General features: G+C 40.8%; 1 protein-coding gene across 3 annotated transcripts in view; it reads left to right on the top strand.

Annotated features, from left to right (window-relative positions):
• EBF2 (EBF transcription factor 2) overlaps positions 1–17,820 on the top strand; it is a 192,420-nt gene that overhangs the window by 121,013 nt on the left and 53,587 nt on the right. For all 3 annotated transcript variants that reach the window (XM_041767594.1, XM_041767595.1, XM_041767596.1), the window contains exon 7: positions 13,727–13,808. In XM_041767594.1, the coding sequence (XP_041623528.1) occupies positions 13,727–13,808 (82 nt within the window). The remainder of the gene's footprint in view (positions 1–13,726; positions 13,809–17,820) is intronic.

The raw sequence follows: 17,820 nt of genomic DNA, 5'->3' as shown, positions 1-17,820 counted from the left end.
TGTGTTGTGTATTTTGATGCAGCAGTGATCTGTTCTGGTGAAGGAAATGCATGGTTGAACTTTTAAAGTTTAGGATCTTTGTAGATACCAAGTTTAGGATCTTATCATCATGAGTTTTTTCTCAAAAAAAATTTTCTTTATTTGAGTCATCATGATTATATGGTCTCAAGTGAATGTACTGTATAGACACATATTCTACTGCACCTGACTGCAAGAACAGATCTTATTTAATGAAGGGCAGGAGGAAGTATCTAAAATCAACTCTCCTCTTTGCAAATGGCCTGGACTTGTAAAACACTGCATATCATAAAACTGGGTTAAAAAAGAAAAATGATTGTCATTAGTTTAGAAGTTATTTGAAAAGGTAGACTTTTGTTTAGGCTAGGTCTAAGACTTTTGAAACCTTAAAATGAACTTAGGGTCTTGTTTCAAGCAAACTGGGGCTGGCATATAGGATATTACATGAATCTTCCCCATTCACATTTAGACTTTCTTTGACCTAGGGGAAGAATCCTAGTAACTAAAATTTGGGGGAGGATTTTATGCTTAGCCTTCATTTTTGAAATAAAGTAGCTCTGTATCACCTTGTTCTAGTAATCCAGCATTTTGACCAACAATATAATATGGCGTGGAAGAGAGAGATTTGGAGTGTAGGATGTCCCAGGAGAAGTGTCGGGGACTGCTTCTGTTCCCACCGAAGAGTGCCTGAATCTGGTTCCATTATGAGACTTTTCATTGGAGCCTCTGCTTTTTAAAGAGAAAATGAAAGGAGGTTCTAGGGACACCTGGGTGGCTCAGTCAGTTAAGCGTTCAACTCTTGATTTTGGCTCAGGTCATGATTCTTATGGGGCTCTGTGCTGGGCGTGGAGCCTGCTTAAGATTCTCTCTCTCTCTCTCTCTCTCCCTCTGCCCCTCCCCCTCTAAAAAAAAGGAGGAGATTCTAGTTATGTACTCATGGGTGAAGTGAGAACCAATAGTTAGTGGCCTTTGTGAGAAAATCATATTTAGTACAAAATGCAGTGGTATTTTAGAGAATGAAGAAAAGTATAACAGATAAAAATCTCTTAATGGCATTTTTTAAAAAGATTTTATTTATTTATTCATGAGAGACACAAAGAGAGAGGCAGAGACACAGGCAGAGGGAGAAGCAGACTCCATGCAGGGAGCCCGATACGGGACTCGATCCCGGGTCTCCAGGATCACACCCTGGGCTGAAGTCAGCGCTAAACTACCAAGCCACCCAGGCTGCCCCTCTTAATGGCATTTAAAAGAAAGATTCCATTTTTGGCACTAAGATTTCAAAATTTCCAGAAAGGTAGTGATACCCATAAAGTAAATAGAGGCTGTAGAATCAGCAAAGTTTGAATGAAAAAAAAAAACAAAGCCCTAAAAACCAAAAAAAAAAAAAAAAAAAAACCCAATTAGACAGAATGCCTGATTCCTGGAACCTCGTGTAGATATAGGGGTTGGGCTGAGATTAGGCTAATGTCGTTGTATTCCGCTCTACTGACAACACTCTGGAATATTATTAGCTTTATCTGGATGCCTTTTGTATCAAATTCTTGACCTGATTTTTGTCCCAGTTTCTTTTTTATATCATTCAGGTTTAGTGCTTCCTTTAAGAAAAAAAAAAAAGTTTAAAAAATTCTAATGAAAGCCGGCTGACTCTACTATGAGTAATATAAGAAAATCTGTTTTGCTAAGGGAGTGACACAATATTGAAATACCTGGTTTTATATTTTTATGTGGGTTTGGCAAATGCAGTCTGAAAGTGGCTAATATGATACCCGACCTGGTGTTAATAGCCAATGATAATTCCATATGTACCACCTGCTACCTGTCAGGTTACACTTTCTTTCTTTTTCCCTTTTTTGGCATGAAGGTTACATTAACCGGTGAATGTGAGCCTTCGTGGCTAGTGGAGGCAAGCCGTCATAGTACTCAGATGAAGTAGATCTTTGATGTCATTATAATCTTGGCTTCTTTTCTTCCATCACCCATTCTTCCCAACTCATCCTCTGCCCCCCACCCGGACAACTTTTATGTAGCCTTTAAAAAGCACAATATACCATCCTGAATTTGGGAGCTGGGCAGGGAGAGGGAAGGAGACAGAATGAATCACAGGAATAAACCGGACATGATGTTCATGGGGGAAAATCTTCCTGCTAAAAAATAAAATGAGAGAAATTTCCTGGAATGTATGTGAGGGGAAAAACCCATTAGCCAAAAGTGATGTGGATTTGCTAACTAATTGCTTTACACCTTAGTGTTTAAATGCCACAAAGTTGTTTCTCTTTCTCCCTAATAACTTGTCAGGAATGTCTCAAAACCTAACTCCACATGGGTCGCAACTGCTTCCTCTCGGCTCTCTCCCATGGGTACATATTTTGAAATTGGCTGGTAAAGCTGAAGAAAATATCCAAAAACCCCCAAACCGAAAGCAAATCACTTGCCTCTCCATATGTGGGTCTTGACTGGGTGACCTTCTGGCTCTTTCTGTCTCTAAGCTGCAGATATAGGATGTGGCGTGCTGGGTCCAACACAATACATTAAAATGATTTTTCTTGAAAGGGGAAGACAGTATTAAGGATTTCCATGGCCATTTGCATATTTTTTGAAAGAAAATAATTTTAGCCTCTTCGTAGTAGTATTATTCCAGCTGTCGTTATTAAGTTCTTTCTGCATAACTATGGAAGACGCAGAAAGCTCCCTTTCTTTTAGGCTTATAAAAATCCTCCTAAACTGGTTAATCTCTTCAGGTGGAACCCAAGGCAAATGCTACGGTTTGGCTCAGAAAAACTGTCCAAATGTCTTATGTTTCCAAACCTTCCAAGTAATAACATTGCTTAGCGCAGAAAAATTGTTGCACTTTTTCCAGGTGCTTGCAAAATATTTTTCTCAGTCTGGTTAGTCACTGTAATAACCCCATGACATAGCTGGAGTCTAAGGTAGATGCCCCTTGGGGCAGAGGTAGAAGCTGCCCCTTGGTTTGACCCTCTGGCATCTGCTCCTGGCTGTGGCCACAGGCCTCTGAGCATATATACTCCTAAACTTTCATCTCAACTCCTAAGCTAGTTTATGTCCTTGCTTTGTCAAAAGAAAAAAAAAAAGTTGGCTGACTAGTAACGAGGAAGTATATGGTAACGAACTTGGGAAAATTGCTTCCCCCAGTTCTTCAGAAGAAGTTGCTGTTGTGTGTAGAGTCACTGTAAAAACCTAAACTCCAGGGATAGACAGCCAGGCACATTTCAAGCAGCTCTGTTCTTTTGGCTTACCAATCTTTTGGCTGCTATTAGTGATTTAGCTGTGTGGGAGGGCCAAGGAGCTCTCTCTTTCTCCAAAGTTATATTTCTCCTCTCTTTGAAAGTTTGATCACTTCCCCCTGCCAGAACACGCATTTCCCACTTTGTTGTTTTAGGTTCATTCTCAATTCGCGTGACTCTGTATTAAGCTTGCCTTGACCTTCCAGATTCCTACTGTCCCTCAAATTTTCCAGTAAGGTGTCTACCCATACCTTGACCCTTCTGATTCTGGTTTATTTTAGGAGTCGAAATGGAGCTTCATGCTTGGTTGTACGACTCTACAGTTTCCCATTTTCAAGAGCGCAGATGCATACGTTTCTTTGAGACTGTACTCTTCAGCATTAAAGAGGGGACCCTTCATTGTAATCATTACCGAATGGATACAGTACTAATGGAACTTAATTGTTTCCACTAGATGGATCTCGGGTGTTTTTGGCAGCCAAAATGAAAATGATTCCAAATACCATCAAAGGGGCTTATAAGCACCCAGCATGCACAGAGTGTTTTGATATACAGTGGAGTGTTAATATCATTATCTCTCCTAATACAACATACGGTTACTTTAATCCTCTCCCGCCTCTGTGATCTTGGAAGATCCGACGGATAGAAGGCGAAGAATAAAACATTATATACAAGGAGACAAAGGGAGAATTAGTCCCCATCCTCTGAATGTGATTTTTTTTTGATTGTTTGAATGTTGGCTTCAAATATGTACCTTTATCAATACTGACTTCTGTATCTTCCACGCTAGTTTGAGTTTGTATGCGACATCAAACATACCTTTTCACACATGTTCTTTCCAGATTTTTTTTAACACTTACTTAGCAGTTTATAGAAGGAAGTGAATGATCTCCTCAAGCTGCTTACAAATTAAAAAAAAATCTGTGCTTATTAATTATGCAGGATTAGTCTAATTATAATTCAGCAAATTAATTAGCGACAGAAGGTGTTCTGAAACATTGGAGTACATTTGCATGTTAAATGGAGAGGCTAGTCTGTAATATATGTAAATTTATGCATGGCTTCATAGTTTAATTTAAAAATTTGCAGCTGCATATGGTATGGGAGCAGGTGAAAAGTCAGTTTTAGTTTAATGATGCTAACAAACATTGGATGGTGTCCTGTCTTAGCAAGAGAATGCACTCATATCTGCTAATCTACGACTCTGTCATAAGAATATAACATTACATAGACGCTCAAACTCAAGGTCATTAGTGAGTGGACCCATAGGTGCAATAAGTAGAAAGCGAAAAACTGCAGAGACAAAGCAATGATGGGAGAGACTCAAACTCTGAACTTCGCTCACCACTTTATCCGATAGTGCGTATTTGTGTCAGTCCACTTTGGTTTCAGGGAAAATCACATTCCGGCCTGTGTGAAAAAGGAGATCCTTTTTGTCTGACTGTTATCTACTCTGGCAGGTATAAAAGAGTTGTCCAACCTTGATTCCCTTTCCAAATATTCACATTTGCACTTCATTTCAATTTCCTGGAGCCGTGGGAAAGTTATTACCAAGTTATGAATTAATGGTAGGGTAGAGAGTTTTACACATTGGCCTCAACCATCTGGCAAAACAGTAAAACCAGCGGACCAGGCAGCAGCAAAGGGCTCTTGGTGTAATTGGTGTTCACTGCTCAGCCTAGCATAGATGAGCTTCACAGGGAGGGCAGAGCGCAGGGAGGGGGAGGGGGGCTGCACAGGGGGGAAGGGGCGCTAAGGAAATAGGACGGTGAGGACCCATTAAGCTGATGGCTGGCTAATAACTTCATTTCTCTCCTTCACCCGAGTAGTCGTGGCATTAGAAAGGGAAATAGATTTGTATTCCAATTCTGAAGTCTCATGGAAAGATGCTCCCTGAAGTCGGTCGGTAACACGCTCTGTTTCCCTCTGTCTCTTTTCCTTTTCTTGATCAGAAGGGAGAAGAAGGGATAGGGCCAAAGAGAGGACTTGGGTTAAAAGCAAAACAAAACAAACAAAAACACAGAAGGAAAAGATGGGACTGAGCACATTGCAAAGAGCCCTCCAAAGACGGTTTACCAGAACAATTGGAATTACAAACATGCTCTTCGTGTTGTGTTTCATTCCAATTCAAGCCCAAAGAGTTCAATTATTATTTTCATTAATGGTGTCAGATTCTCATCGGAGTGCAAAAACAAGGACTTTTCCTTGGAGATTTTTTCCCTACCAGCCTCATGTTGCCAAGTAATGGAATTCAGGAGAGTGAAGATGTCTGACTACAGAAAAAAAAAAAAAATCCTAACATATAACCCCAGGTCCTCAGAACCTATGTGGGTTATTGGTCAGAAGTAAGCGGAGAATCAAAGTGGCTCCTTGTTTTTATGTACCTCGGTGACAATTGCCAGTCAATTGTTTGCCACTTGAGCTATGGGAGACGTTCACTTCCAAAGAAATCATGAAATGAAGTCTATTGATACAGAGTCAGAATTACACAGCGGGGGAAGTCGCTCCCTCCTGATGCCTAAATGAATATAGCAGATCCACTCCCGAGGCAGCATGTTTGGGATCGAAGGCTCTGTTGCCACACTGAAATGCCACTTCCAGGAGCTTGTAATTGGAGTGAACACGGAATAGAATATGATTTGATGGGGCCTGCTGCCAGTTAGGAACCAAATGATTTTGCCTGGTCACAGTTTACTGAAGACAGTGATGAGGATCCTGACTCACTGTCTTCTCCGGTACCTCTTTTCCTGCAATCTGCTATAATAGATTTAATGGCATTTTCTTCCTTTTAAAATATCTCTCCTTAAAAATAAAAAAAAAGAACTTTAATGTTGGACAGATAAGCAATGCAGAGAGAATCATATTTGAATTTATGGCAACTCCCTCTGGTATAGTTTTGTTTGGAAAATGGGCCAATTTAAAAGGTGGTGGGGAAGAAGGGGCAGTTCAGGGGAGGGGAGCAGAAGCAGGCCTAGCAAAAGGTGAGGGAGCTAATGTCCCAGCTCTTCAACCAAACACTTTGCATGGGTAACTATTCCTCACTACTGGCCTAGAGAATCATGTTATAGGAGGGAGAAACTGAGTGTCCCTAATTTTTACAATAAATACTAAGCAAGCAAATAATAATAATAATGACGATGATGATGATGATGATGATGATGATGATGGTGATGATAAGAATAATGCAGAAGCCTTGGCATAATGTGGAAATGACTTGGAAGGGACGCCCCAATGAGCTGCCACATAAAAGACTGAAATTTTCTGCTGCCAAAGAAATTAACTTGCTGGTCTATTTAAAAATATCCAATGTAGGAGAGTCTCCTCTGTCCCTTGGGTAAGGGCTTTCAAAATTTAGCTTGGTGACTTGACTCTCAAAAAATGTTTTCCAAGACTTAATTCAACTTCTTAGGTTGCACAGTTGACTTCCAGCCCTTTTTTCTCTGTAGTCATGATGGACAAATGGTTTGGAATCTTCCTCATCCACTCAGGGCAATTTCGTACATTCTTTTTGTAGTGGCTCTTTGGGCCCTGTCATCTTTGGACCAGGTGGGTTCTTTAGACATCCCGTTTTCCAAAATCTTGATAGACTTGCTTATCTTTCTCTGCACACTCCAAAAGAGCTACCGGATTTCCAGAGAATGCAGGTCCTGATAGGAATGAGAGACATTTTTGTTTGCTTGCTTGTTTGGTTTTGTGACATGAAGAATGATTTCACTCTCATTTCCAGAGAGTAAAACGAAGAATGCAACATAATCCCCCATGTAGATCAATGAGGTTGTAGTTCCCAAAACAAAGAGCTGCTTGGCAGTGTGTCCTACCTTTTCCTTCAAAAGAAGCATGGCCGGGTTCCCACCAGAGCAATGTTCTTCTAAGAGTCAGACAAAGCAGAGTTCTCCTCCTAGCTCGTGCACTTATTAGCTGCTTGACCTTGGACAAGTGAGCTGACCTGTCTGAGTCTTGTTTAACTCCTCTGTAGAATGGAGATGTTGATCCTCCTACTCTCAGAGGTGGATGGATTAAACGAAATCACACATGGCACATAATATGAAGTTGATGAAGGTGGATTCTTTGTTATAATCATCATCATAATTAGTCTTTTAGCTATGGGAAGTTAGAGACATTGAGTATAGTTGTAAGTAAGAAAATTTAGTGCTTCAAAATTTTCTGTAAACTTACATTTTTTGGATCTGAGATGGCCTTTCATTGAAATAGTCTAAGTGAATTAGCTTTAGTGGTCATAAACCTCTTCCATAGGAATGTCTGTGGAGATGAAAGATTCTGTGCCTACTCTGTTCATGTATTTATATTTACATTTTAAGGGGTTGTTTAAATAAATGAATTACATAGAAAATCAGCTTATAAAAATGAGTATTTGATTGAAACCTAAAGAAGCCAGTCAGTCAAGATTTTTAATTTACCTCCCCTTTCCATGGATCTTCTTGAACTTTTGTTCTGGCCTTCATCTTACCAAGCAGATTGCAAGTACGGAACATTCTCAGATGCCCCATTGTCAAAGTTCTTAAGGTGTAGCAAGAGCCAATGGGGAGTTTGACCTTCCCGAGTTTCTTAGTTTTTGTGGACTTTGGTGAGAGTCTTCACAAAGCCCTTGAAGCTTCAGGACCCTTTCTTACTTGGGCTGACACCTGAACCAATCAATAGGGCATGTTATCTTCCAGTGAAGCATAGGGCCCTCTGCTGCCCTTCACCTTACTTTGGCCGCCTGGATTTGGATTCTGTTGGAGGCTTTTGGGAGAGGAAAATATACTCTTTCTGTTGTAGGAAGGTTCAAAGAGGATCTCGCAGTTAAGACCTAGATTAAACCTGAAACACCATCATTTTGTTTTTTATTGGTCTCAAGTGGAAACCCAGCACTTAGAGGTTTCCCTACCTTATAAAACAGAGTGAGCTGCCATGTTAGCTGCCCTGAATGAGAAAATTGCCCCAGGAGTGTGTCCATCCAGCATGACCCCTCACTCTACCTCGTCCCCCAAAGGACATAAGCTCGACAAGGCTGTGGGAGAGGAGAGACAACTGCTCATTTCTTTCAAATATGATTTTATGATCCAGTCTATCCCTACATTTGATAGTTCTTAGAAATGGTATGAGTGTTCTAAGGGAAAGGAAGCACATACCAACAGTGTAAGCCAATTGTATTTCAATTTATTGGACTCCAGAAAAGGATGGTTAGTAGTTAATCCAGATAAAATGTGTCTTCCTCCAAAATCAATGGACTTAGGCCTTTAGACACCTACACAGTTTGTGAGGCTATTTGGCTTGGACTTCAGTGAGCCAGCCTGCTTATACGGCCGTTGTGGCAGAGAGAGAGAACCAGATATAGTACCCTCTGCCCTTGGCTTTCGGAGAGTATGGGGGTGTTCTCATCTTCATGATGTGTAATATGTGACCATGGCATTGCAGAAATTATTCCCAGCATAGGCAGAATTAGATTTTTTAAGGGAATAAGTTTCAAAGTGAAAGGTATCTTACATATTATTTTGCATAGAGTTAGGTTCTGCCTAATGGTAGCTATTACTAGTGCTAAATTCACATTCTTTTGATACACATCCTTGTCTAATCCTTTTGTTGAAAGAAGGTTTCGTGCTTTTCTCAACATGTTTTGTATTGCAATTTTTTAGAAGAAGACACTAGATCTTGGATCACAAATGGGAGTTGAATTGCATGACCTCTATCACAAATCTGGACAAAAGTTATGCTAGGTTTTATACTAGTCAGATCATTGGTTATAATTCTCGCATCTGGCATGAATACTAAGTAATTGCCCTTCCTTTGATTTAGAGACAACCACCCCACACCTGCCCCACTGCCTTCACTTCTGGACCTTGACTTTGCACCCTATTTGTGCCAACTAGTTTGAATCTCGGTTTCTGTTTGGAATGGCCTCAGGACAAGTCTAGACCCACCTAGGAACTCTCATTCTATTCTTGAACAGTGTTCCCAGAGATTGAGAGAGAAAGAGATTTCTGGGTTGTTGAAAAGCCCCCTGAGAACTTAAACCCATATTCAGGGGTCTCCAGATTCCTCTCAGAATTGGAAAAAGCATATTTTGAATAGTTTGGTTGTGTGCTCCATGAGGGTAAAGATTTGGTCCATCTTATTTGCCATCCAGAACCTTTGTGGAGCAAACTATATACACTATGATTGATCAAATGGGTAAATAAATGAATTCAGCAGGGATTTTCATTAATAGGCATTTACTTCCATGCAACTGCCTTTTACCTAGTGTTTTCCTCTTGGGATGCTATGGTCCACTCACTCTTCAAGAAACCAGAATCCTTCATGTTGTTCTTTTTCTCCTTCCCATCCTCTATCTCTCTCCTCTCCTCTCCTCTCCTCTCGTCTCCTCTCCTCTCCTCTCCTCTCCTCTCGTCTCCTCTCCTCTCCTCTCCTCTCCTATCCTCTCCTCTCCTCTCCTCTCCTCTCCTCTCCTCTCCTCTCCTCTCCCTCTTCTCTTTTCTTTCTTTCTTTCTTTCTTTCTTTCTTTCTTTCTTTCTTTCGGACCATTTTTTGAGTTTTTTAAAAACAGCTATATTGAGGTATAATTTACATATGATAGAGTTCACTTATTTAAAGTGTACAGTTAAATAGCTTTTAATATATTCACAGAGTTGTGCAACCATTGCCACAATCTAATTGGTTCAGGAAGCATAGACTGCCAGATGGAACTTGCTGTGAGAAGGACCCAGGTTCAGATCCTTGTTTCTGCCACTTACAAGCTGTGTGATCTTGGTCAACTTTTTAAAATTTTTGGTGACTTTGTTTTCCTAGCTGTGAGATGATTCATCAGAATTCATTAGTAAAGCTGTTGTAAGAAAAAAAAAATGACACACTGTATGGGAAGCACCTAGCTCAGGGCATGGCACAGAGTAGACACTTGGCAAACTTTCTTTCCCTCCCCTCTGTGACCCCTGTACCTTTCAGCTACTGGACCAGCATAGGATGGTGAGAGGGGACAGAGATGGCTCTGATCAGTGATGTTCCTGAGCCACATTCTGCCTCAGAAGCATGTAGAAGGGAGCCTAAGATAATGGTCACTCAACAGTTTGCCTGCCAAGCCCGGGGGAACTGCCTGTTCAGACCAAGGCATCACTCAAGATGCCGCACTGTCCACCAACCAGCTGTCTCTGCTTATTCCCCGCCCCCCTCAGATCAGTGGGTTTGACCTATCTCTCAGAAAACCCTATGTACACCCCACTCGGACTATAGTAAATCATGGTCTTTTTTGTCTTCAGTGGTTTTTTTCCATCAGTGTAGCCATTTCTGGAGGGCTCTCAACTCTACATACTTTTCTTTGCCATCATAGAATATTAATATTGGAAGAACCCTAGACATAAGCTAGTTAAAACCAGTTGAACGGACTGAGACCCAGAGAAGTGAGCTAAGTTGGTTACATAGTTGGAACAGGTCAAGACTAGAATACTGTCAGCATGTAATAAATATCTGTGGGGTGAAGAAATGCCATTTGGTACATTACGTCACCTCAGCTGACCTAGGAGCCAGGTTGCAATGTGCTGGGTTGAGTTCACATTTGGATCCCACCTCTCTATTCCCCTGTATCTTGAGAACAAGGATAATCCTTGTTAGTTGTTGGTGTTCCCTCCTAAGGAATGAGATGAGAAACCTTGCAAAGTGTACTGTGCTAAGCCGTTCTAGTATTTATGTAGTCGACATTGTTTGGGGAAAGTGGAAATAACAACTTCCATCCTGATGAGAATCTGCACGTTTAGTCTGAATCTTGTAATTCATTTGGGTTTCCCGTTTCTGAGTGCAGAGCACTGACATTTTCCAGACAGCTCTGGCTTCGGAGGGATCCAGACCCAAGGGATTTGTTCCCTGCAAGTCACCCTGTGGTTAATGGATGGTATAGTTAGTCAAGGGTTCTGTATCAAGCCCCTGAGCATGGTGGGTGGAGGGGGTGGTAGGGAGGTGGAAGACAGCAGTAAAAGGAAGAGAAAAAATTGGAGATATCAGTAAACCCCCGAATTCCTTTCAATTAATGTTTAGGCTCACATATAAAATATGATTTCTGGAGCTAGCCATTTAGAAGCAGCCATACCTTCTTTTAGGAAGTCCTATACAATGTAAGAGAATTTTTTTTTCTCTCTCTCCTCATGTATCCCTCTCACCTCCACCTCTCTCTTCCCCTTTGTGAATGGGGAGAAGACAGAATAACAGATACATTCAAAAATATATCCTCAGTGTTCAGGGGGCCGGTTACAAATTACAAACTCAGTCCCCAGGCCAACAAAGGAGTCAAAACTTCCCACCCGAGGAACTGATAAGGGTCCTAATTGAAACTGAATCGACCCTTTCAGCAGGCCCCTTGTTTCCCTAAATCAATTTGATTCCACGTAAACATTTATTTCTTCTGCACTTTTGCACCTACCACACCAGGCATATAATAATGCCTTCACGAGCATTAATGTTTTCACCAGATACGTTTTAGAGGAAGGGTCAGGTAGGTAAGGGAAAGTATAGCACACAGAGGGTGTGCATTATAAGGAGACCGGTCAAAGCAAAACTTTCCCCAGATCAAGGACTGAGTAGGAAAGAGCACTTGATTTGGTGATAGGAGGGGAAAAAGGTATAAATCACTCTCGGGGGCGTTGGAGGATAAATGCAGTGTGGGAGTGAGGGCTGCTGTTTGGAAGGAGACTAGAGTGAGAAAAAAAGCAAGTTTTAAGCATATCATGAGAGCATCTCCGTGCATTGTGAGTGGCTGTAGCTGTGTCTTCTGGGAAGGTACAAGTGCAAGAACGTTTCCCCTTACAAAAATAAAATGTTTGCATTCTGATCAACCTCTGATTCCTACGGGCAGACATTTCCCTGCACTTTGGGAAGCAAAGGCAGGTTGTGAATTTGAACACTGCAGAAAGCAGTGTGGAGCAAAAGAAAAAAAAAAAAAAGCTGTGTGGTGGAGTATTTGCACTGCCCTGTCCTCCGGATAAAGACCCTGATACTTTCATGGCGCAGGTTGTGCCTAACCTCCCACCCCAGCAAAGATTAAAAGAGGGAAGTTAAAAGCAGATGTTACAACATAAAGAAAACAAATTCAGCTGTTATTTCCAAATTCACACCCCATCTTATTCATAAATAGGGGTCGGGAGCACTTGGCCAAATATTTTCAGCAAATCTAGAGTAAAAGAGCCTCAAATACAGAAACCATCTTGAAGAACGTAGTTCCTATTCTCCCCTCCTTTATCATTTACTGTTTATCTTTCCATCAGGTTTTTTTTTTTCCCCTTTAAGTGCTAAATACAATTAGCTGGAGCGCTCTCTAATTCTTTTGTGTGATTCTTAAAAAAAAAAAAGTAAACAGAAGGTCACCATGAGAGCATCTCACCAGCCGTTGCTTTAAAATAGAATTTTTGGAAGCATTGTTGATTTCTACTTATTTTTGTTGGTAAATCCTGGGGAAAAAATGTATATCTTTTCCTTTAAAGTTCTAATTCAAGGCATGGATGTGAGAGTTCTGGAGGGACTTTGGGACTGCGGTAAAATTTCGTTGTCATAGTAACAGAAAGGGAAATAGGCCTAGCTCACCTGGGACTTTAACACTGCAAAAGCTGGATTTTTTTTTTTTTTAAGGAAAAGGACTCTGCAAGTGAGATAAATGAAAAACTTACTGTGTTTTGAAACAAAATCCCAAACATTAAATAGGTAAATGGCTAAAAAGGCCACCTCTGCCATTTCTCTGGGTTGATGTAGTTTTCTGATTAAAGATGCCCAATTTTAAAATTGCACAGATAGTTTTGCACAGAGACTCTTGGCTTAAAAATATGCCTTATGATGAATGATAAGCTCAGATCATTATTTGGTGCTTCTGTACTTCTCTGGATAATCTACGGAAGGTCTGAGAGGACATTCACACTTGTTACGAGTCATAAAAACCCCAACGTAAACCTGCACAGACTGATCTGCCTCTGGATGGCAACGTACTGTTTTCTGATTTTATGTACATTGGTTAAAAATATCAGGGGCCCTTTGTGTGCGAGGGTATACGTGTGAGGTGTGTGAGCATGAAGGTGTGTGTGGCCAGCGGAAAGCCACATGCGTGAGAAACCCTGCGATTCTGGGTGAAGTCATGCCATTTTTTTACCCAGGAGCAAGACATTTTTGCACGGCAGGAGTCACTGCTGCTTGGGAAGCCTTAGTTTTGGGAGACAGAGTGTCCTTGCAACTCGGGGGGCCGCTCTACAAACCAGAGCCCCGCTTGTGAACCGCTTCACAATCCTCAATGGTGGTGGAGCAGGCAGGCGTGTGATTGCAAACATCCAAATTTGCAAATTGCACAGGGTCAGGGGTGTTCTTTCCCAGGCAGGGCCGGCTGAAATTCCCCAGACTTGAAACACAATCACTTTCAAATCAAATCTAATAGAATGCAGATCTATTTTCTCCTAAAAAATGTTTACTCCAAAATGTAACACATTGCTTTCTCTTCGCAGATTCTTTCTAAAATTCTTCCTCAAGTGCAATCAGAATTGTTTGAAAACAGCAGGGAACCCGAGGGACATGAGACGGTTTCAGGTAAGGGGCCTGCAGTTCTTCCCTGTGAAACAAGTCATCCTGGTTTCTCTCTCTCTAGCACTTTCTTTTTCTTCTTTTTTCTTTTCTTTTCTTTTCTTTTCTTTTCTTTTCTTTTCTTTTCTTTTCTTTTCTTTTCTTTTCTTTTCTTTCTTTTTTCTTTTCTTTTTTCTTTTCTCCTTCCTTCCTTCCTTCCTTCCTTCCTTCCTTCCTTCCTTCCTTCCTTCCTTCTTTCCTCTCTCTCTTTCTTTCCCTGAGAACACATTATTCACCGATGCTGCTAACAATAAAGATAACTCTAAATGATAACCCTCATCCCATAGCATTGAGAGTTTCTGCATTTTGTAGTGTTTAGGCTTCTCGCCTCTGTTGCCGTGGCCCCAGGGGAGGGTACCAACCCATGCTGGAGATTTGATTTTAAGCCCTCGGGCTGCCCTTCGCACACACAGCTGCCCACAGCAGGAACCGTGTTCTTGATATCCAGCCACCTTGGGATTTTTCAAAGCAGCTTCTCTGTGCTTTCTGCAAGCAACAGCCTCTTCCCTTCCTTCGCCACCGATTAACTATTCAGTGGTCTCTCCCGGAGTCTTCGGGAAAGCAGCAGCCCAAGCAGCCGTGGTCACTTTAAGATCGCAGCATGACAACAAGACCCACGGGACAGTGACCCAGCTGCCTGGCAGTTAAATCTGCCACCGGTTTCATCACCCTTGCCACTGATGTACTGAGGATACGAGCTAATAAAAACACAGAGAGAGGCAAAGTGTGTCAGGTTGGAGATGAGAGGAAGTGCCGGCCCCCTTGGCCCCTTCCTTAATCTTTGAGGGACCCATAGTTAATCCGCCAAAAGGCTTTCCTGCCATTCCCAGACCCCGTCGAAATACATAGCACCCGCTTCCCCGTAGAAAAATGGGAAACATGTTCAACAATAGCATTCAAGCTTGAGACTTACAAAAAAAAAAAAAAAAGTCTGGCAGCAACCGGGAGGGATGGGGATTATTAGACTCCTGTTTTAGGTGAGGATGGTGAGGTTCTGGGGGTTCGGTAACTCACCTCTCATCGCAGGTAGGGTCCATCTGATCAAACCCCTTCCTCCAGACCACGAGTTTGCACCGTGGACAGCTGCTGAGTGGATGGCCTTGCTGTCAACTTTTTGAAATTCTTAATAATTTGTGGGCAAGGGGTCGCCCACGTTCATTTTGCACTGGCCTGCACTGTATCGTGGCTGCTCCCGCCTGCCACTCGGAGAGCCTCGGGGCTTAGGGACAGAGTCCTTCAGGAGTTAACACGGGAGGTGGGTGCACACTTTGCAAAAAAAAAAAAAAAAAGTCTTGTCATTTCTTCCCCCCCGCCCCCCCGCACCATGTCGGGGTCATCAAATGGTCTTGCTGGCACAGGGACATTTTTTGTGAGTTACCTAACATGATCACCAGCCTCCCTTAAAAAAGTCAAACCCCTCTTCTGTGGCACACAGATTTCCCCCTGCTGTATAATATGAAGACAAACAGAAATAGAATGAGCTTTCTTGGGGACTGTACAAGGTGGAAGTTTCTGGTGTTCTGTGTTCCAAATGCAAATGGAAATAACTTGAATGCAAAAAAAAGGTTCAAGATTCAAAAGAATTCCAAAGTACCTTGATGACCCAAGCTCGGCTTTCACATCCCGAAGAAACAGAGATAGGAAGAGAGGTTGGTAGTGTGTGGACTCCTATCCCCTTATTCTCCAGCATTACTTCCAAAGAGTTTTAAACTTGAGAATACTCATATACATTTGAAGAGGCTTTTAAAAGAATATCTTGTCATTTTATTTTGGAAACGTACTCACTAAGCAAAGGCATGATCATCTTTCCTATGCTTCTTCTGTTGTTTACTAAGTGAGGGTTTCAATGTGCCTGAGCTTTTAACAGGATTAGAATAAATGTTACTAACAGAGTAGAATAAATCTTAAAATGATGGGAGATTCTCATCCAATGTGTAAATATTTGATGTCTGCAAAGAAAGAGACTTTTTTTTTTAAATTTGTGGATTCTAATTGTCTTATTTTGGGGTTAGAGCTGAAATTTATTGGCAAATCTTTTTGATATTTTTTATCGGGGTAAAATGCATATAACATATCATTCATCATCTTAACCATTTTAAATTGTGCAGTTCAGTGACCTTTAGTATATTCACAATGTTGTGCAACCATCACCACTCTACAATTCCAGAACATGCTCACCATCCCCAAATGAAACCCCATACCTCCCAATTCCCTTTTCTCCCCACCAACTGACAACCACGAATCCACTTTCTGTCTCTGGATTTTTGTATTTGGGACATTTCATCTGATTGGACTCATACAACAATGTGGCCTTTTGTATCTGGTTTCTGTCACTTAGCATCATGTTTTCAAGGTTGAGCCACATTGAAGACTGTGTCACTACTTCATTCCTTTTTAGGGTGGAGTAATATTCCACTGTAAAAATGTACCACATTTTATTTATCTATATGTCAGTTGAGGGACACTTGGGTTGTTTCTACTTTTAAGCTTTTATAAATAATGCTTCTATGAACATTTGTGTACAAGTTTTTTGGTGTGTGAACATATGTTCTCAATTCTCTTGAGTATATATCTAAGAGTAGAATTTCTGAGTCATATGTTAACTCTATCTTTAGCTTTTTGAGGAACTGCCAAACTGTTTTCTACAGTGGCTGCATCATTTTATATTCCCATCAGTAATGTACAAAGGTTCCAATTCTTCATCTTTGCCAACACTTGTTATTTTCTGGGTTTTTTAAATTTGTTTTTGTTTTAAATTCTAGCCATCCTGTGAGTAGTATCTCACTGTGGTTTTGATTTGTCTTTCTCTAATGACTAATGGTGGAGAACATTTTTTCACGTTCTTATTGACCACTTATTTATACATCTTCTTTGGAGAACTATCTATTCTAATCCTTTATTCATATTTAGATTGGGTTATTTGTCTTTTTATTGTTTAATTGTAAGAGTTTTTTATATATTTGGGATACAGGCCCTTATCAGATAAGTGATTTGCAAACAGTTTTTTCCTATTCTATTAATGTCTTGACTCTCATGATAGCATCCTTTGATGTAAAAATAATTGATGATTTTTATACTGTGCTTAGATTCCATTAATAGTATAACCTTCAATGAATACTCTTTACCTGGAGAAGCCTACTATGGAGAAAGTCTTGACTATGTGCACTGATGGTCAAGTGAGAGACTTGGAGCAAGTTCAAAATAGGAAACCAAACTAGATATTGTAGTGACGGGAGGAGTGATCTGAAGGAATGGTAACTTAGGAATTTCTGAAATACATATCTTATTCAAAATGACAAAGGTAATACTTTTATGACAAAGGTAATACTATACAGATAGTTGCTTCATTCCTCCAGTTTGTTATATATGATCAATCAAACATTTAATCTGAAGCATTTTTTTTGTGGAGACATGCTCTATTTCTATTCTGAATAGAATAGAAATATGAAATTTTTCTTACCAAGTCATGAATCCAACTAAATTCCCTCTTCTCTCCTACCTCTCTTCTTTGCCCTGTCCCCAAAACAGTCATGGAACTTGGATTCTTTTTCTCAAAATGACCAAATGAGAACATGATCATTATATTAATTTTTCTTCTAGCCTGAAACAAACCTCTTAATTCAGCTCAAGTCCTAAGTATCTCGGACATATGTAAATACATATGTCTGTTTATCAAAACACAATAGGTTTTAATCCTTTTTTGGCTCAGATCCTTTGGAGAATTTGATGAAAGCTATAGATTCTGTTGCCACAAAAGCTACTGTTAAACCAAGTTTTGCTTAGAATGTCAGGTGTTCCCAAACCTCTTGAAACATCTCTTAGGATTCCATGGTCCCCCGACCTAAAGAAATGAAAGTCATCTATCAAATGGGCATCCCCTATGTAATATAACCCTTACAAAGGGGATCAGTCCACTTGGGAGTTCCCTGATAATCTTCCCACTTTCTTATAAATACCATCTCTTCCCAGGTGATGCCTG

This window comes from Vulpes lagopus, chromosome 8 (genome assembly GCF_018345385.1).
Source record: "Vulpes lagopus strain Blue_001 chromosome 8, ASM1834538v1, whole genome shotgun sequence".
NCBI classification, from domain to species: Eukaryota; Metazoa; Chordata; class Mammalia; order Carnivora; family Canidae; genus Vulpes; species Vulpes lagopus.
Note: the sequence above shows the minus strand (reverse complement) of the source record. Positions and strands in the feature narration are given on the sequence as shown.